Source organism: Cryptomeria japonica, chromosome 2, assembly GCF_030272615.1.
Source record: "Cryptomeria japonica chromosome 2, Sugi_1.0, whole genome shotgun sequence".
Classification (NCBI taxonomy): Eukaryota; Viridiplantae; Streptophyta; class Pinopsida; order Cupressales; family Cupressaceae; genus Cryptomeria; species Cryptomeria japonica.
The window spans coordinates 80,243,748-80,264,979 of record NC_081406.1 but is presented as its reverse complement, the minus strand read 5'-3'; the positions used below and the strand labels follow the sequence as shown (position 1 = coordinate 80,264,979).

Sequence of the window (21,232 nt, the reverse complement as noted above, 5' to 3'; positions counted from 1 at the left end):
TGGATGGATTCAGATTGACAAAAGATCCAGATATAGTATGCAGATTGAAGAAGACAGTATATGGACTTAAACAAGCACCTAGAGCCTGGTATGCAAAATTGGACAGGGATTTGCTTCAACAAAATTTCAGGAAAGGTACAACAAACAGTAATATTTATTTCAAAATTGATAAAGATAAGTTGTTAATTGTTAGAGTTTATGTTGATGACATTATATTTGGAGATGATAGTTTATGTAAAGAATTTGCTAAGGGGATGCAGAAAGAATTTGAAATGACAATGATTGGTGAGCTATCTTTCTTTCTTGGGTTGCAAGTTATTCAATCAAAAGATGGATTTTTTATTTCTTAGGGCAAGTATGTGAAGGAAATATTGAAGAAGTTTGGTTTTAATGATTGCAAACTGGTTACAACTCCTTTAACCATTAGATGCAAGTTGAGCAAAAATGATGAGTCTCTGGAGGTTGAACAAAAGAAGTACATATTGATGATTGGTGGATTGTTGTATTTGACTGCGTCCGGACCAGATACCATGCATGTTGTTTGTCTAGTAGCTAGATTTTAGGCAAATATGAAGGTGACACATGAGTAAGTTGTAAAAAAAAAATCAGATACTTGAAAGATTGAGTTGGAAGTGTTGATGACTGAAAGAGTACTAGTGGTGGTGCATTCTTTTTAGGGGACAAATTGGTCTCCTTGTTCAGTAAGAAACAAGATTTGGTTTCCCTATCTACTACTGAAACAACGTATATTGCAATGGCATCTTATTGTACTCAAGTAATGTGGATGAGATAGACTCTTGAGGATATCAAGGTAACATATGATGAAGCAATTCGTGACAATACAAGTGCAATAAACATTTCAAAGAATCCAGTTATGCATTCAAGAACAAAGCATATTTCAATCAGATATCATTATTTAAGGGAGAAAGTTGTTGAGAAAGAAGTTCGATTGGAATACATTTCTATGAAAGAGCAAGTTGTAGATTTTTGCACTAAGGCATTGGCAAAGGAGACACTTGAGTTATTGCTCCTTCTTCTAGCTATGTGCATTATGGGGATGCATCTTTCCAGGGGGAGCTTTTATACCTATTTATTTTCCTGGTTTGATGCTATGACTACTCTAGGGGGAGCAGTGGTGTGTGCAAAGTTGTTGTGACCTTTATCCTTGATGGCAAAAGGGGAGAGATTGAGCAAGTTTGATATGTTGGGGAGAGATTGAGCAAGTTTGATCTTTGGAGAAGAAATTGAGATTGGAAGAGATAGTGAAGAAATGTGATGTATATGTTTGGAGAGATATTGAGCAATATTATTCTTCTTTGAGGTGTAGGTATCGTCAAGTGTTGCCATCAATGACAAAGGAGGAGATTGTTGGAAGCATGCGTTGATGTATTGTTGTGGTTGTCATTGATGTCAAACTTGTTCTGAGTTGGTCGAGAATGTTTATGGTGCAGAATTATCTTGTTGTGTTGTTGATGTTGTAGTTGTTCTATTGGTTGTTCCGAAAGTGTTTGGGTCTGAAATCTGTTGCTAGTGTTGAATGTTGCATAGTTTTGGTATTATGGATATGATGGTTCTGCGGTCCGAAAATATATGTGTTCTCTAAGTGTTGTGACATTGATCGTTGTTGGTTGTGAGATTCTATGTTTGACCTATCCTTTGGTCCAAATATGATTTGTGGAAGCGTATTTGATATATTATGGGTCTCACCGTAGCGTGTGGAGATCCGGATTTAAGTTATTTGTATTGGAGAGTATGTTATTGACCGTTGATTGCTCATATGGATGTGTAACATGTGGATATGTTGTTGGTTATGTTCTGGTGATTATGGATCAGTGAATTGACCTTTGGAAGATGTATTTTGGTCCCCTCTTTTTCCTAGAGTGGATCAATGTGTGTATTTTTGGTTCAGATTGTATATTTTGATTCAGGCTGACTTGGTTTAAGTGTCGATGATCCATCTTATATATAAAGATGTGTATGATTGAGTTGTGAAGTGGCAAAGAAAGAAAGTGTGATGAATATAGATACAAGGATAATCAGTGAGGTTCAGTAAAGGGCAAAAGAAGAGTTGTGTTCGAATGATATGCAAGCTATACTGAGACTGTGATAGAGATTTGAGACAAATTGTTGGCAGTTGAGATTATAGTTGTGTGTGTATTGATGTTGGTCACTTGATGCACTATATATATTGCCTTGAGTGCAGTTAGCTTCAAGTTTTGTAAGTCCTCTTAGTATCTTGTCCCATAAGCAGTTAGCCTTAGTGTGCAAGTCCAAAGCAATTACCTCTTTTCTTTGTATCAGGAGATCCTTATTTTCATATCATTTTTGTATCTTGCCCTGAGTGCAGTTAGCTTCAAGTTTTACAAGTCCTCTTTGTATCTTGCCCAATTAGTCTTGGTGTGCAACTCTTTTCTTTGTAATCTGATATCTAGATATAAATCTTGGTGTTCATGTATTGAATGAGTGTTGTTGATTAATTGTTTAATGTGCTACATTTAATTTTTGTTTTGAACTGATTCACCACCCGCTCCTCTCCCTCTCATTCCGCTTCCCTCCCTCTCATTCCTGCCTTGGGTTTAACGTGTATAACCTATATATAAATGATTTGAACACAACATAAAATAAAATAAATACACCTACACTAAAAAAGTTGTTCAAGTTAAAGTCATTGTGAATGTGTGTTTCTAACTATGATAATTAAATTTCTAAGTGGATTTTAATATCAAGCTTTTTGAATTGAACTTGTCCGTCTACTTAGATTGTGGCTTTGCATACAAACTATCTGCTTAATTTATGGAATCATCTCTCACCTTTGTATTGTTATTTCTTTAATAATCTTATTTACACTCAATAACTGGTTCTCTATTTAGCCCGTTGGAACATGTCATTTGTAGTTTCAGAGTAGCGCTTCAATATCTTAAAATCTTGTTTGCAAGAGATGGTAGTTAACAGATGGTTACATGTATCGAAGGCAAAAAAAATAAATAGGCAAGTAGTTATTTCTTTTGTACAAAACCCATCTTAGTGAATCTTGTATAACGTGCATATTTGTAAATCAAACTCCACCAAACCATCCACAATGAAATCGAACTCATTCAATAACTGACCTGACCGGTTGACTTGGTAAGGTCCTAGGGAACTGTGTCCCAATTTTCCTTGGACACACATACCAAATTCCCTTAAAGAAAATTTGGCTTGAGCCTCTAATTTTTTCCTACTTCTACATTATGGTATCTAAGCATATCTTAGGTCAGGTGTCCTAAAGAATGCAATTTATTTAATTAACCTCTCCTCATCGGCAATGACCTAAATACATTGACTTTTTTTTAATTTTCAGACCCCATCTAACGCCTAGTGGCTGACAGAAAAATTTATAACCCCCTGACATAGGAAATTCAATACCCTTGTCTGTGTATGCTTGTGCACACCAGGTTTTCCAATATTTGGAGCCTTCGATGAAAAAAATTCCAGAGATTCGTTTTTAGCATTTCTAGAAATTTCATTTTAATAGAACCAAGAAGCAAGGATTACTTCAAGTCGGCACATATTAGACTTAAAACATAAAGGAAATAATGACATTTTTTTTATCTGAGAAACCAAATAATTAGACAATTTACAATCATAGAATTGATATGCCATCTGCTATGCTTACACTGGACTGGATATCTGATTTACAGATGAAAATTTTATTCCACAGAAAGTATGATTTTACAGATAAATTTAAGCACTGTGCATTGTTAGCCTCTAAGCTGCTGCTTCAGAATTTAGCACACCATTCTTCAGGATGCTAAGAAAATTGACTAGCTTCATCCGAACAGGTTCATTCAAATCTGAACTTTCAGATTGCTTCTTTTTATTGATATGGGTTCTAGTTACCAAAGAACGCTCTCCAGCTTTATCCTCCCACTTGGAAACTGTATTGGATACCAAGCCATAGTACTGAATAGAAACAAGTAACAACAAAGTTAGAAATAAGTGAGGTGAGTAAAATCACAAATTTGAAATTTCCCAAACGCCATTTCTCAATGCTGACATTACCTCACAAATTCCATGGAGAAGTAGACGGTGGAAAGGATTTCCAGCTTCTAGAATAAGAACTTCATTGTTTTCAGCACTGTTTACATAGGTCAATATTTTATCCTGACAATTTCAAAATTCATCAGCTAGACAACACACTTAAATTATTTATCTTTGGACTAACAAATCCAACTCTAGAAAGACGGAAAGGATAACTTGTCAATCACTTAAATCCCCCAGCTTATTTACAGACTAAAGTGGGCATCTGCATTCAACTGCGGAGTTCTTAAACAATTGTAAGAACACGATACCTCAATATATATCCTGAAAAAAACTACAAGTAATTTAAATTACATATTTTAGTGAGAGATGCACCTTGGTTTAGATCAAAAACATAATTTAACAATTGCCAAGCAAATGGCACATTCTAAAACTATAAACAAAAATGTACTCTAAAGATTCCACATATATAAGATAATTTATGAAAATAAGTCCAAATGTTCCACGTACACAATAATTTCTCAAAATATAAGAATCATGGTGGCAATTCTTGCCATGTGTCAATATAACTTATACACAGTATCTTATATCTAAAATTGAATGCATGCCCAATTAACCAGATCTAAACAAATGAAATGGCCTCAAGACACACCATGATTAAAAATGAAAAAACAAAAGTTTATAGTGTTATCACATACTCGGAAACTATCACATTTAGAAAGAGAGTAAAATCCAGTGAGGTTGAAGTAAACCCACCAACCACAGCAAGCTAACTCTGTTTAGTCGTGCATGTGTCTGTGTGAATAAATCAATTGAACAGATCTATATAAATCATTTCAAGCCATCATATGCAAACAACACAGAATTTGCATGCATTTCAAACCTGAAACAAGAGATTACCAAATATGGGAAGTGAAAGTGTAACATAGGATTTATGCAGTTCAAATGTATCCAGGTCAAATTATATCAACACAAAGAAGCAAATTGGAAACAGTGAGTTTGGGGGACAATATCAAAGTTATCTATGACGAAAGCTTTTCAGGGGTGAACAAATCCAAATTCAAAGAATCGTGAAAGTAGTCCGATGCAATTTAGGTGAGGAATTGGAGCACAAAACTAATTTCATAAATCCTTCAAAACATCCAGGGAAAGTTCTTATAGCGTCAGAGAATCACAAATCATCAATGCCATTGGTTAGAGAAATCATTAATCAAAAGCAGAGTTATAGAACCAGTTTTAAGATGACTTTGAAACAATGATCACTGCTTGCAGAATAAATTCAAAAAACCTAATAGCAATACTCTAAAATGACCCATAGGCAAATGCATGAATAGAAATGCAGTTACCTCATTTACAGATTAGTTGATTATTATGCTTAGCGAAGGTAAAGGATCCATTCCGTTTTCTAGAGAACAAGAGTTGTCAGCAAATCAACATATTTATGGCAACCCACAGACTTAGGTTTTACCAAGTGGAGACAAGCATTTCCCTCGTTATTCTTAATTTCAGCCAATAACATTCTTGATCCCATTGATGTAATGTAAAAATCATTTTTCCAAAAAAAACGAAAAAAAAAAGATGAAGACCAAGAAAAAATCTCAAGGCAGGCAAAATCAATCTCATTAGACCACTCTCAATTTGAAGTGTCATCTTTGCATTGAAGCAAATATAAACCAATTAATATGAGTTCTCTAAAAAGTCATGACAAACAAAATGAAGCCTCTCATGGATAGCATCATATCAGAAGAACAGACAGGTTTTGTCGGCCGCTCAATCCTAGATGGGGTGATAATAGCACAAGAAGCAATCCACACCCTTCCCTTCAAAGCACAAACAGACCAGGTATGATAATTAAACTAGACATAACAAAAGCTTATGATAGTGTAGATTGGCGATTTCTCTACAAAATAATGCAAGCCTTTGGCTTTGACAAACAATAGGTCAACTGGGTGTTTGCATGCATATCAACTCCTAAATATCAGCCCCAGAAGAGGAGTAGACTCTTTAATCTAGGCACCCTCCAAATCAGGTCAATATAACTCAAAAGATGGTTACAGAGTTTTAGTCAGTAATGCAGATCAGGACAAGCAGGACATCCCTTTGAAGCTTTTTTGGAGTCCCAAAATTATCCCAAAAGCAGGTATTTTCGCATGGCTAGCCTATCAAAAGAAAATCCTTACAGCAGAAAAGTTTACAAAAATGGGATATGAAGGACCATCAAGGTGCACTTTGTGCAAAACTCAGTCTAAGACAGTGGACCACCTTCTTCTAAATTGCCCCTTTGCTTCCAAATGTTGGAGATGGCTCTGTGCTAAGTTGGGGTTGATTACGACCCTGCCGAATGATATAAAATCTTTATTCCAAAGTTGGCCCCTCCCACTTAAGGAGAGCACCTTAAGTCAAATTATGGAAGTGTCCCCATCATGCTTAGTCTGGGAAATTTGGAAAGAAAGGAACCGCAGATTATTTGAAGGCAAAGCCAGGAGGCAGGAATCAATCCTTAACTCAATTGAATCAGCAATAGTGGGCACAATAAATTGCAAATTAGCTTTCTCTCTAGGACAGCCCAAAGTCTTCTCTTCATGGGATGAAAGTATCAGGAAAAACTGGCAAGGGATCAAGATTCCCCCATCCTTCGGGCAAAAAAACAATTCCAGAAAGGATGTCACCTGGACCCCTCCAAAGCCTGGCTGGTTAAAACTAAACTTTGATGGTGCCTCCAGAGGCAATCTAAGCCCCTCTAGAATAGGATATGTAATCAGAGACCACTCAGGAGTAATCTTAGGGAAAATGGCAAAGCCGATCCCACATGACACTAATAATATAGTTGAATTCAAAGCATTGTAGCTTGGTCTGATGGACTGCATCAAGCATGGTCTAAGAAATGTCTCAGTGGAGGGAGATTCGGAAATTGCAATAAATGCAATTAAGAGGAAACAAACTCCAAATTGGAAACTTCAAGCAATTTTAGACAAAATATTAGAAAATTTGGCTAGAATAGAGCATTTTGAAGCAAAGCATATCTACAAGGAAGCAAATTCAATGGCAGATGCCCTTTCAAAACTAGCAACTCAGGGCACTTTCATTCATTGGTGGGATCAGGATGTCCGGTCGAGTGGTCAAGCAGATCAGAATAATCAGCAAAAATAATAAAATAAAAATGAGATGTTTTTTAAAGAGGGCAGAATTCAGCTGTAGTTGCATCCTAATTTTAAGCAACGGCCTAAATGCATATCTTTGGTGGTCTTGTGGAAACGGCTATCTCCTTTTGAATTTAAATCTCTCCTTATTTCGGTAAGATGTGGGCCCGGATCCAGTTATGTCATCTAAACACAACTCCAAAATTTGCCTTTCCTTTACCTCATTTCCCGTAGTTCCAGCTGGCAAGAGCCGTCATTTCGTACTCGAGGTATGAGTTGTCCGCAGGTTAGCCTTCTCAACTAGGCCAGGGAGATTTGGCACGCCCAGGACAAATATTCTCCGCCACCTTAGTTGGAGCATTTAATGCTTACCCACTCCTCATTATTAGGCGTTAAAGAGCACGCCTGATGTTCTTGCCTTATGCGTATCCTGCAAGTCGCCTTCATCAATTCCCTGCCAGTTTCATCCCAAAGCTCTCTCTGTTCATTCCTTTTTGTTGGAATCCTTTTTTCGCCATCCATGTCGACCGAGACTCCGCATGGTTTCATTATGAGTGTTTACCCAAGGCCATCTTCTGGCTTTGGAGCAGACACTCCCATCTCCTTCTCGGCTTCGACGCGCCAAGTTTCCTTTAGAAGAATTACAGATTTGAGACTTAAGCGCCTCCTCCTCCACTCGGAGCCTCCTGTCCTTCTGGCGATAAAAATGATTCTGGGGAGTGGCCACTTGAATAGGGAGTATCCGCGAGACAACACCAACATCTCTTCTAGATTCGTTGCCTCTCTGTTGGACCAAAAATTAGCAAAGCAAGCCGTATGGAGCCTCACCAAAGAGCTTTTTCCAGAGAAAACCCTCAGGAATTCCAAGAGATTCTGAACAAGGCTCTCCATGACTCAGGGGTCCCTCGGCCAAGTGAGAGGATTCTGTTCAATGCTCATGGAGAGCTCATCAAGTATTACCCATTTATGTTGGACTTGAATGGGAAGGACCTGGATAGACACAGAGTTTTCGCTGGAGTTGGCCTGAGGTATCTCAAGTGGCGGTTCTTAGGGGAAAATCCGGAGGATCCGGGTAGAGAGGAGGACCTCATCCAATTCTCAATGGAATCCTACCCCTGAAAGTTGATGATGAGGAGCTCCAAGCCGAACAAGAAGGCCAGGGTGGTGCAAGAAGAGGTCATCGGGGGTCTGGTCGTGGACGCCGCCGCCCTACGAGTAGAGGTCGTGGGAGCGCGAGAATTGGATCGCCTCCCCCCAAGTGAAACGGCAAGCTAGGTTCCCCAATTTGGCCCTGTTAAAAACAATTACTTTTTTGACTGCTTAATCTAAGACTTTGGTTATAGTTAATTTTGGCTACTTATTTATGTTTAAAATCTCTGTATTGGAAGGTGAGAATCTGCCATCTAAACTCTTTATAGTTTTATTTCCCTAGACTGCATAATCTTGCTAGGTTTTGAAATGAGATACAATGGTGCTTATGGTTTTCCGTCTGCTTGGAAACCCTCTTTTGGAATATGCTGAGAATGGTTTTTTGAGGCTACACCACTCAGCCTTGTCAATACTGTAATTAATGCAAAATTAATATAAATCTCGGCTATGCCTCTACTGATCAAAAAACAATAAAGATGTGAGTCCTTGTGATTCTATTTGTGCCCACTTATAACATGCTTGAGTCGATTTGTTATGTCCCCTCCTTGATCGTTATATATATATATATATATGTCAATTATTATTATTAATTAATATAATAATTATTAACGACTGATTTATTAAATCTTATTATTTAATTAATATTTATTAAATATAATATTCTTAAAATATTCAAATACAAATAAATTAATATTATATTATAAACATAATTATTAACGAATGATTTATTAAATCTTATTATTCAATTAATATTTATTAAATATAATATTCTTAAAATATTCAAATAAAAATAAATTAATATTATATTATAAACATAATTTATATATTATAAATTATAAACATAATTTACATATTATAAATTATAAACATAATTTACATATTATATCAATAAAGCCTAAAGGATGAAGACCTCACAGAGGAAATCATCTTATTCATATAGAGAACTATAATGTTTGCTACGGGAACTATTGTGAGAGCAGTATATTGAACTGGATTGTCATTGGCTACAACAAACAAATAATTATTTGGAAGACTCTGGAAAAGGAATTAACATGGGGCATCAATATTCTTAGAACTAACGAGTATTGTTAATAGCAAATAAACATTGGAGGATATCGACGATATAGTTTCTATGATAATTTTGGTATTGGGATTCTAAGGTGTGCCAATATATAGTGATTATTGGCTATCATGGTGACTAAGTAATGGAGGATTTTGAACTTATTTCTTTATTTGCATCCTAAACGGATCTGCTCTTTGAGCGTTCATTGCCATCGTTTCAAAGACAGCAATCATACTTCATCAATATATCAATATTCTACAAGAAGTATGGTCGACTTAGCAAACAGCTAAACCGCCATTCATCATTGTATCAAACAAACCAAGCAAATGCCATTATCGCTGCCAAAAGGATAGTATAATAGGCTGCAAACTAATCATCGATTAGCTATCCAAGGAGATGCAATGAAGCGTTTTATATTCAGGATGAAATGAAGAGTTGTCATTCTTCTATTCTTCCCATGTGACATTAAAGAGGCATCGAATCCTTCATCTAGATATAGAGATCCTGTTTGATTGCTCAGGGAGTAATGGGCCTCATGTCAAACCTATTGCACATATATCAAGTTTGAAATCTGGGCAAACATCAGCGTTGCAAGCTTAAAAAGTCAGATCAAGAATAACATTCATCGCCATAAGCGTTTGGGAAGATCATTCGTAGTAAAAATCATCTTTGTATATTTGTCAATCATTTATATCAGAGATATCGGCAGAGGCATAAGGAAGTGCTGGAGATTACCAGAAGTGGCACTCAAATTAGAGCTACTAAGGATACATATCTAAAATAAAAGAATTTGTGGTAGAAGTGGTGGTGTGAGCAAAGAGAAGAATGAGGTGCATCCTACCATGAAAGGTGGGAAGTATGAAAATAAAGAATATATCTAGTAGAGGGGGCTAACCACAGAGAGCCAGAAAAGAAATCTGTGAAGTCACAAACTATTATGTCATAGACGCACAACTCTAAAAGACTATTAATCCAGAACAGCATTAGAAGGAAATCTCATAAAAAGAAGATAGCAATTACGAGCATAATAAGAGCCCATGCACATATATATTAAGTGCAGCGATTAATAGAAAGTGTTGTAATTAATAACAGTAATGATTGATACAGAGCAATTCTATAATGAAAGGCAGTGAACCATTCATTAAGAACAATCATGCATTAACAAAAGGGGGCAGAAGTGCAGAACTGATTTTGAAAGGTTGTGTCCCTTAAAAAATGAAACAATTAAGAGTTGTACTCTTTCAAAGGGTGCCAATGGTGAAGGGGTGGTCTCTTGCCAAACAGGCATATGTGATGAAGAGATGTGACCTCTCTCTAATATTGAGAGAAATGAAGGAAAGGAATCAAAAGCATCCAAGGGCATCAGTACCAATCAGTTCAGATCAGATCAGAACTGTTATTAAGTTACAAGCAGTAACATCTATGTTCTTGGTGATCATGTCAGTAGAGCAGAAGTTTATGATAGAGCAGAACTGCTCTCAAGTATATAAATCGGGAAAGCTATCAAGATAAGTTCTAACTTTCGAATGGTTCTTAGAGTTTTGAACTAAATATTATAATTAAAAAATCTTCAGGATTGTTAAAATTATATTTACAAATGTATTATGCTTCTCACTTAAGTTAGAATTGTTGTCTCAGGATTGAATTATGGTAAATCCCAAACAGGGGACATTACACGATTCTTCAAAAACAATTGGTTTGAATTTATAAACTCCCCAGATAGATTTAGAATAAGGTCCAAAACCCTCCAAAATGGACATAAGACAATAACATCCTGAATCAGCTTCAAGTCAAGTCCAAACTCTTTATGGAAACGAATATTTTCAACTAAGTAGATGCATCAAGGAGACAGAGATTTGCAACAAGGCCTAATGAATGTTTATTTTCAATAGTCTCCACATAGGGATTAAAAGTAAAGCTATAGACATGATCGGCAGAAATGTACTCATAAAAGATTTGAACTTTTATATAGCTTAAGAAAATTGCTAAAAGAATTGAAAAAGTAAAACCCAAATTTAAGAGTTGGATAGGGCTCCTAGACTGCATCTAAAATAATTATTTGCTTAGTTATGGTAAAGAAATGACAATGGGCCTGATTAATTTAAAGAAACGGGTAGCTCAAAATTAGACATTTGGTATATCATTTTTCGAAAGATTCCAGGGGCTACATGTTCTACAACAGACAATTGTGGTAAAACACACTCCACATTGGCCAGCTGCAAGGGCACTCAGTTTGAATCAGAGGGAATTTTACCACCTCAGGATGCTACTCAGCATGCACTTATATTCAGCAAACTACAAAGTTTGCCACAAGATTTTTGAAACATCACCTCCCATAACCAGTCACTCAAAAATGTAGTTCTGCCAGGATTAAAGTGCACAAATAAATGGCTAATAATCCAAATAACTCAATTGTATATTCTACAATTGTTTGTCCCAAGTCATTGTTAGGGGTCAAAACGTATGTTAGTATGAATAATATTTATAAGTGTGTTATGTTGTGTTATGTTTATGTTTGTCGCCGAGAGGTTCCCATCAGGTAGTTGGGAGTTGGTGACGGTTGGCAACTTGACCAACCGTCAGGTCTATATATTGTTTGGTTGGAACCTCGGCAGGGGGAGATTATGTATGGACAATTCTGGACATTGGAATAAAGATATAACTTTCTGGTCTACTTATTATCATTTGTCATTTATGTTATGATTGTTCTATCCCATGAATACTTGGTACGTGCAGGGAATACTGTGTTATCTGATCAGTCACCAACTATACATTTAGGACTAAACATTTTGGCGCCGTTGCCTGAACGAACCTGGAGATAACTATGGCGGCAGGCAGAAGCAATTAATGGGCCGACCGTTTAACCAGCAATTAATTGTCATGGACAGCAACACGCACGAAGAGAGTACCGCGGAAGAGGAACGAGAGGATCAGTTGACGGCAGACTTGCTGGAGTTGTGGGACGTGTCGGTCATGCAGTACGTGCAGCAAGAGGCTCAGGAGAGAGCCGTCTCGGAAGGCATGATACGTGGTGAACTCACCGTCAGCACCCCCGTCTTTGACCTACTCGGGAGTATTCCAAGGTTACTCGCCAGAAATTTGATTGCACACCAAGACCAAAGGGAGGAAACGGCAAAGGAACTTCGGCGGCAACAAGTCCTCCGACGGTACGAGGAACGGAGTCGTAGGGAGGAAGAGGAGAGGGAGGCCAGTCGGCGCCGTACCTCTGGTACTTGATGCCCCTACGGCCGAACAAAGACAGACGTACCACTGCTACCGAAGGAGTAAACGAAGGAACTGTACGAAGATCTCTCTGTATAAAAGAACAGGCCAATGTAATGGACACCCTAGAATGCCCAAAAACTAACCCCACTGCTGATAGGAATTTAGTCAAACAGTTTGCAGCCAATTCCTTATTCCTCCGTTTAATGTTTTCAATGTTTTTTTTTTTGTTTTAAGTCTTTGCACAGGTATGAAACCACATAACATGAACTAAAAAGAATTTACAATAATAGGCAAGCTGGAAATTGAACTACTGCTGTTATAATATTATTTCCAGAATTAACAAACTCAAATACAAAGCAGGTTATTTTCAACTCACTAAATACTCCAGCATTTTGACATAATGTTCCAACAAAAGTTTCTAATTCTGCTGCTACAGTAACATGAATAGTGCTCATGAATAGTGCCGCGTGAATAGTGCCAGGTGAATAGTACCCGCGTGAATAGTGCCGCGTGAATAGTACCCGCGTGAATAATGTCGCGTGAATAGTACCCGCGTGAATAGTGTCGCGGCCTGTCGCTGGAAATGCAACCAAATAATGCTGCTGCTTGTAGCTGGAAATGCAACCAAATAATGTTGTTGCCTGTGGCTGAAAAATGCACTCAATCTGCCTGTAAATGAAGCTGATCGCAAAGGATTCCAAAGGCCAAACCCCAAGGGAATGACGTCTAGAATGTCACAAAAGAGGATAGACGTCCTCTAATGCCAAGAACGGATCTGCAACTCACACACCAAATTCTTCTCATATTCAACATGCCCAATGAAGCCACAAAAGCTCCCTTTTATTCTTTCTCCAAGGGGCGACCCAACTCACTCAAACAATGTGGAATAAAACATGTTCAATATAAAACATATTAAAATATTCACTTATGTCTCCCTTGGTTGCCCCTTTGATTTACACATATCTCCATAAAATAAATATTAAAGTAACACTTTAATATTTTACAATTAAATTAAATGTTACTTTAATAAAACTTCAGGCATTAAAATATATTAGCAATCAGACTCCGAATAGCGTGAATGATAGCTCGTCGGAAAGCTCTCGCCAAGGAGTATCAAATCCAATCACCAAAACTAGCCTCCGTTGTGTCCTGCTGACTTACTAAAAATAGTAAGTATGCCTGAAACTAAGTAAATCAACTTCGTTTTGGCCCAAACTGGAAATGACTAGGCCAAAACACTCCAGGATCCCTTTAAACCCTTCGTTAGCCCTCGGGACCATGTAGAGCTAGGCTAACGCACATATGCTTGGTCAATCTGCTAGAGTGGGGATATTACAGTCCGCCCCCCTTGAAATTGCTTGTCCTCAAGCAATCTCAGTCCCACCTGCTGTATCACCTACTCATTCTCCCATGTAGCATCTTCCTCCGGCAGGTCTCTCCATCTGACCAAATACTCCTTCACTATCCTGTTTCTGAGTTTCCTCACTCTGGTGTCCAGAATAGCCTCAGGTACTAACACGAGCTTCCCCTCCTCATCCAAAGGGGGTAAATCTGCAGAAGGTACTACACTCTGACCAATAGCTTTCTTAAGCCTAGACACATGAAATACATTGTGTACTCGACTGCCTTCTGGAAGCTCAAGCTCATAGGCGACTTCGCCCACTCTGCGAATCACCCTATAGGGACCATAAAATCTAGGCTTCAGCTTCTCTGCCCCGCTCCTCTTGAGAGATGACTGCCTATATGGCTGTAGCCTCAAGTATACCATATCCCCTACCTTGAAACTGCGCTCTACCCTGTGCTGATCAGCGTACAACTTTTGTTGATTCTGAGCTTGCTGTATGTTCTCCTTGAGCACTCTCAGGATATCCTGACTATCCTGCAATAAGTCTTTCGCTTTGGGCACCCTGCTGTCCCCCAAAACCAAATCCACGAAGCTTGGTACTTCATAACCATAAAGTGCCATGAAGGGTGTCATCCTGATGGACATATGATATGTAGTGTTGTAACAGTATTCTCCCATATGCAACCATCTAACCCAAGCCCTCTGCTGTGTAGTCACATAGTTCCTCAAATATCCCTCCACCCATTTATTCACAATCTCCGTCTGCCCATCTGTTTGCGGATGATAACTAGTGCTGGGTGTAAGATCTGTGCCACACAACGTAAACAACTCTTGCCAGAAAATACTCATAAATTTACTATCCCGATCACTGACAATGAATCTAGGTAGCCCATGTAACCTGAATATCTCTCTGAAGAAAAGATCTGCCACCTGTGCTGCTGTGTAAGTGGACGGAATAGCAAAGAAGTGAGCGAACTTCGTTAAGCGGTCTACCACCACATAGATGCAATCCCTCCCTTGCACTCGTGGCAACCCAGTGATAAAGTCCATTGAAATACTTTCCCATTTCCTATCTGGGATGGGCAAGGGTTGTAGTAAACCTGCAGGGAACGTGTGCTCTCCCTTATTCTGCTGGCAAACTGCACACTCCCTGACATACCTCTGAACATCATCCTTGAGCCCTCTCCATGAGAATCGCTCTCGGATCTGCCTATAGGTCTTGAAGACCCCCGGATGCCCAGCTGTAGGTGCATCATGAAATGCCCTAAGTATCGCTTCTCTCAACTGTGATGACGGAATCAAGTAAACTCTGTCCTGAAATCTGATCAATTCATCTATCACCTCATAGCGATCATCCTGCGTAGTACCTGAAATCAAACCAGACGCCCAAGTATCCCCGACATACTCTGCTATAATCTTATCCCTCCAATCTCCTGTAATCTCTGCAAGAGCACAAATGTGAGGTCTTCTGGATAAGGCATCAGCTACTACATTCCTCTTCCCTTTGACAAACTCAATGTCAAAGTCATAAGCCTGCAATTTAGTGACCCACTTCTGCTGCCTGTCATTCAAGTCTCGCTGGCTCATGAAATACTTTATGCTATTGTGATCCGTCTTGATCACAAACTTCCCTCCAACCAAGTAGGATCGGAATTTGGCCAAGGCATGCATGATGGCCAACATCTCACAATCATAAATAGAATAGCTCCTCTCCACACCTCGGAGCTTCCTACTCTCAAAAGCAATGGGGTGCTTCTCCTGCATCAATACTACTCCAATCCCATCACCCGATGCATCACAATGAAGCTCAAAGGGCTTCATGAAGTCTGGTAGAGCTAGAACTGGACACGAAGACATCACTTGCTTGAAATGCTCAAAACACCTCTGTGCTGCCTCTATCCACATGAAGGCCCCCTTCTTAGTAAGATCTGTCAAGGGAGCAGCTGTCTGAGAAAACCCCTTAACAAATCTCCTATAAAAACCACATAAGCCAAAGAACCCCTTAAGCTGAGTAAGGTTCGCAGGTGTGGGCCAATCAACAATAGCTCTGATCTTTTCAGGATCCACCCAAACTCCCTTTGCACTAATAATATGACCAAGGTACAAAAGCTCTGTCATCCCGAACTCACACTTAGACTCCTTGGCATACAGGGACTCTCTCTCCAAAATAGATAGCACCTCCTCAAGATGTTGTAAATGCTCCCCCCATGTCTTGCTAAAGATCAAAATATCATCAAAGAAAATCAAAACGTATCTCCTCAATTGCCCCCTAAACACCTGGTTCATGCAACTCTGAAAAGTAGCAGGAGCATTGGTTAGCCCAAATGGCATAACCAGAAACTCAAAATGACCATAGTGACACCGAAAAGCTGTTTTCTCAATGTCCTCTGCTCTCATACTGATCTGATGATACCATGATCTCAAATCTATCTTTGTGAATACACATGCCCCATGTAGCTCATCTATCAGCTCATCTATCCGCGGAATGGGGTACCTGTTCTTAATGGTTTTTTTGTTCAAGGCCCTGTAGTCAATGCACATGCGCATTGTTCCATCCTTCTTCTTAACCAAGACAACTGCTGAAGCAAATGGGCTTTTGCTTGGCCTGATGTGCCCCATTTCCAACAACTCCTTAATTGCCTTCTCTATCTCATCCTTATGTTTCTTAGGATGACGATAGGGAGTGATCATCACTGGTTTGGCTCCCTCCTCGAGCTCAATAACATGCTCTGCACCCCTATCGGGAGGAACCCCATGAGGAATATCACCAAATACCTTGGCATGCCTGTCAAGTATCTCCTGTATATCTGGTGGATGACTCTTCACTCGAGGCTCCGGTGAAGCTGGCATAACTAAGCACTCTGTTGCCCACTCTATGTCATTATGTCGAAAAAGTCTCTCCATTCTCCTCAAAGACACTACCCTGCAACTCCCATCTGAAAGTCCCCTGAGCACAACAGTCCTACCCTCATGCTGAAACCTCATCTCCAACTTCGCTAGATTGAAAGTGAACTCAACCAGCGATGCCATCCATGTCATACCGAGGATGACGTCGTAATCTCCCATGTCCACAACATAGAAATCATCCTCCAACTCATAACCATCTCCAAATCTAATGTGAAGATTCGAAACCTTCTAAGTACATAATAGCTTTTGGCCATTAGCCACCATGACTCTAAAACCATCATGCTCCTCTGTCTGTAAGCCTCTCCTGGCTACCAACTGTGTATCAATAAAGTTATGCGTAGCCCCAGTGTCAATAAGGGAAATCACCTTCTGTCCCTGGATAGTACCTCTCACCTTAAAGGTGATTGCCTTCTGAGCCCCGGTTAACCGTGCCAATGATCTGTCATCCCCAGCAGTTCTGCTCCTCTCTGTAGTACTACTCTCATCTGAATCGGAGTGCTGATCCTCCCCCTCTGACTCTGACTCCTCTGCTGAAAAATACTCCATTTGATTTGCCTTAGCCTTGAGAGGGCATTTATGAGATAAGTCCCAAGGCTCTCTACACTGGAAGCACAGTTTCTTCTTTCGAAATTCATTCAAGGTTTCACTGTCTAGTCCTTTTGATCCTTCTTTGGGTTTGTTATACTCTTTCTGAAATGGTTTTTTGTCTTTGTCCTTGCGGTAGGAAGAATCTGTTGAATGGTATTTTCCTTTGTATACCGAAGGGGCTAAATCTCGTGCCTTTTTAGTTGCTTCTGCTAAGGTGAGTGGATCATGTCCCTTCACCCAACCACGTAATGGATCAGCAAGCCCATCACAAAATAACACCACCAATCTCCTAGGAGAGATATCAGTAACAAGTACAGACAACCGCTGAAACTCGGCGATGTAAGCATCCACCGAACCTGTCTGTTTTAACTGTGCTAGCTCCTTGAAATGTAACTCGGGATCCCTAGTGTCAAATCTCTCAATCAATCTTTCTGTGAATTCCTCATAGGATGTAATCTGATTATGCCCCAGAGTCACCATGCCATGATGCCACCATTCATGCGCAACGTCGTCCAAATGCATAGCCGCATACTTGATAGCCTCCTCCTCAGGCATAGGATTAAGCTGTAAGTATGTATCTACCTTCTGCACCCAAGCTCGTGCAGTCATCTTCCCTGGAGCATCATAATAAGGCAAGGAAAGTTTTCCAACTTTCTTTCTTAGCTCAAAATTCTGATTCCTCCCTCCTGCTCTAGGCATATGTCTCATCCTCAAGTCCATATAATCTCTGAGGGAAATATCCGCCTGAAACTCGGGTCCACTGGCCTCCCAGTCCCTCCTGAACTGACCCTGTAACTCAGTAATCTGCGGTTCGTTCACTGGTTGAACCGGATCCCTAGGTGGAAAGGTGGGTAGAAGAGGTCTCAAGCTCGTTGTTCGAGCTGGGTGTGCAATGTGTCTAAAGTTATCCGCCTCAATCCCATTGTTGCCATGTCCATTATTACCATTAATGTTATTCTCAGGGCCATTGTTGTTGCCTCGGCCTCCATTATTATCATTGCCCCTATTGTTATCGTTTCCCCCATTGTTATTGTTTCCATTGTTGGCATCACCTGGATTAATATTAACGCCCATCTGTCTAGCCATAAGCTGCAACATCATGTCCATTCGCCTATTCTGCTCCTGCTGCATACGCTGCCCTTGCTCTAACGTACCCAGTAACTGTCTGAACATTACCTCCCCCTGATCTGGAACGATATTCCTCTCATCTCGGTCACCCATACTGCTGTCCTGATCGAAGAATATTTCCTCTATGTCTGTATGACTGGATTCTATGTCCACCTGCACGGATGAACTAGACTTCTCACTCTGAGTATCCGGATTTCTATTTTGTCTGGCCCTGGTATTGCGAAAATTATAATGCCCCTATCGCATGCTCAATCATACATTCTGGACCTGTTTTATCTGGAAATTGAACTACTGCTGTTATAATATTATTTCCAGAATTAACAAACTCAAATACAAAGCAGGTTATTTTCAACTCACTAAATACTCCAGCATTTTGACATAATGTTCCAACAAAAGTTTCTAATTCTGCTGCTACAGTAGCATGAATAGTGCTGCATGAATAGTGCCAGATGAATAGTGCCGCGTGAATAGTGCCAGGTGAATAGTACCCGCGTGAATAGTGCCACGTGAATAGTGTCGCGTGAATAGTGCCACGTGAATAGTGTCGCGTGAATAGTACCCACGTGAATAGTGTCGCGGCCTGTAGCTGGAAATGCAACCAAATAATGCTGCTGCTTGTAGCTAGAAATGCAACCAAATAATGCTGCTGCCTGTGGCTGAAAAATGCACCCAATCTGCCTGTAAATGAAGCTGATCGCAAAGGATTCCAAAGGCCAAACCCCAAGGGAATGACGTCTAGAATGTCACAAGAGAGGATAGACGTCCTCTAATGCCAAGAACGGATCTGCAACTCACACACCAAATTCTTCTCATATTCAACATGCCCAATGAAGCCACAAAAGCTCCCTTTTATTCTTTCTCCAAGGGGCGACCCAACTCACTCAAACAATGTGGGATAAAACATGTTCAATATAAAACATATTAAAATATTCACTTATGTCTCCCTTGGTTGCCCCTTTGATTTACACATATCTCCATAAAATAAATATTAAAGTAACACTTTAATATTTTACAATTAAATTAAATGTTACTTTAATAAAACTTCAGGCATTAAAATATATTAGCAATCAGACTCCGAATAGCGTGAGTGATAGCTCGTTGGAAAGCTCTCGCCAAGGAGTATCAAATCCAATCACCAAAACTAGCCTTCGTTGTGTCCTGCTGACTTACTAAAAATAGTAAGTATGCCTGAAACTAAGTAAATCAACTTCGTTTTGGCCCAAACTGGAAATGACTAGGCCAAAACACTCCAGGATCCCTTTAAACCCTTCGTTAGCCCTCGGGACCATGTAGAGCTAGGCTAACGCACATATGCTTGGTCAATCTGCTAGAGTGGGGACATTACAGCCAACAAAAGACTGCGACTAAGAGAGGTTGCTGACTCGAGGAGCCCGGAGAAACACAGTAGAAGTCGGAGTGTGAGTCGGAGTCGTAGTCGGGAGAGGCAAAAACCATGTACGTGGAAGGAGTTGGCCGAAGTCGCCAAGAACCTGCCACTTCCAGACGTAGCGGAGGAAGATCTCGCCGACCAGGCCCCACACTCGACGTCAAGTGAAGAAGACTCCAGAACCAAATCACAAAGCACCCAATCGGAATTTTCCGAACAAGGAGAGGAGGCGGTACGAGACCTGCACGAGGAAATCGCCACTATTTTCAAAGCAAAGTTGTCTGGCATTAAAAACTTGTCCTTGTCGGAGGGCATCAAAATAGGAAGATCGGATCCGGAAACCCCAGGAAGGAGGGACTATAGAAGTGAAGGTGACCAAAGCCCGGTTGGCAGGGGCCCAACCAGACCAGGAGCGTACGGTACCCTTCGAACACAGTACCTTTCCGACATATAGCTATTTCCAAGCACTACATAAAACCGCACATAAAAGAACGATGGCACACACCTCGGAGAAACAAAAAACTTCCAAAATTCATGGGTAACGAGTCAGAGGACCTCGTATGACATTGCAAGACATGCGTCACCATCTGGGAAGCAAATGGCCAGGACGACCGGGACTACTGGGTGAAGGCATTTCCAGCCACTCTGCGAGGAATAGCTATTGACTAGCACACAGACCTTGATGCTCAGCATAAAACATCCTAGAGCAATCTAAAGAAGGCCTTCGAGGAAGAATTCAAACTCCTACGAGATGACAATGAGATTGTGGCGGAAATTTACAACACCAAACAGGGAAAAAACGAAAGTGTGCACGCATATAACAGAAGGCTGAGGGAACTACTTAACAAAATGGAGAACCAGTGGGCAAATGGCCTCAAGAAGCGGTGGTTCGTGGAAGGATTGGTACCATCCCTGAGAAGGACGATGAAAGTGGTCCCTCCGCCATCGTACGATGAAGCATACAACCGCGCCATGGATATTGAAAGTGAAAACAAGACATCCCAAGGGAAGCGACGGACCAGCGATGGTGATAGCACGGGCAATGACAGCGATGGGGGATCCAAAACCGTGCAAGCACTCCGGAAGGATATGATGAGGATGATGGAGTTAAAAGGTGACAAAGAAAGTGGTAGGGAAGGAAAAGAACTATGGTGTACTGACTGCAAGACTGAAGGACACACTAAAGGAAGTTGTCCCCATAAAGTTTTCCGTGACATCTACCAAGTAACGGGACATTCCACTAAGGAATGCCCGTACAACTTGAAATCACAGAGCACACAAGT

General features: G+C 40.1%; 1 protein-coding gene across 5 annotated transcripts in view; it reads right to left on the bottom strand.

Annotated features, from left to right (window-relative positions):
* Positions 1-3,561: 3,561 nt before the first annotated feature.
* The window catches only part of LOC131078857 (uncharacterized), a 78,651-nt gene continuing 60,980 nt past the window's right edge, over positions 3,562-21,232 (bottom strand). For all 5 annotated transcript variants that reach the window (XM_058016670.2, XM_058016667.2, XM_058016669.2 and 2 more), the window contains exons 8-9: positions 4,039-4,140; positions 3,562-3,939 (exon numbers count right to left, since the gene is read on the bottom strand). In XM_058016670.2, coding sequence (XP_057872653.1) covers positions 3,745-3,939; positions 4,039-4,140 — 297 coding nt within the window. In that variant the 3' untranslated portion in view covers positions 3,562-3,744. The remainder of the gene's footprint in view (positions 3,940-4,038; positions 4,141-21,232) is intronic.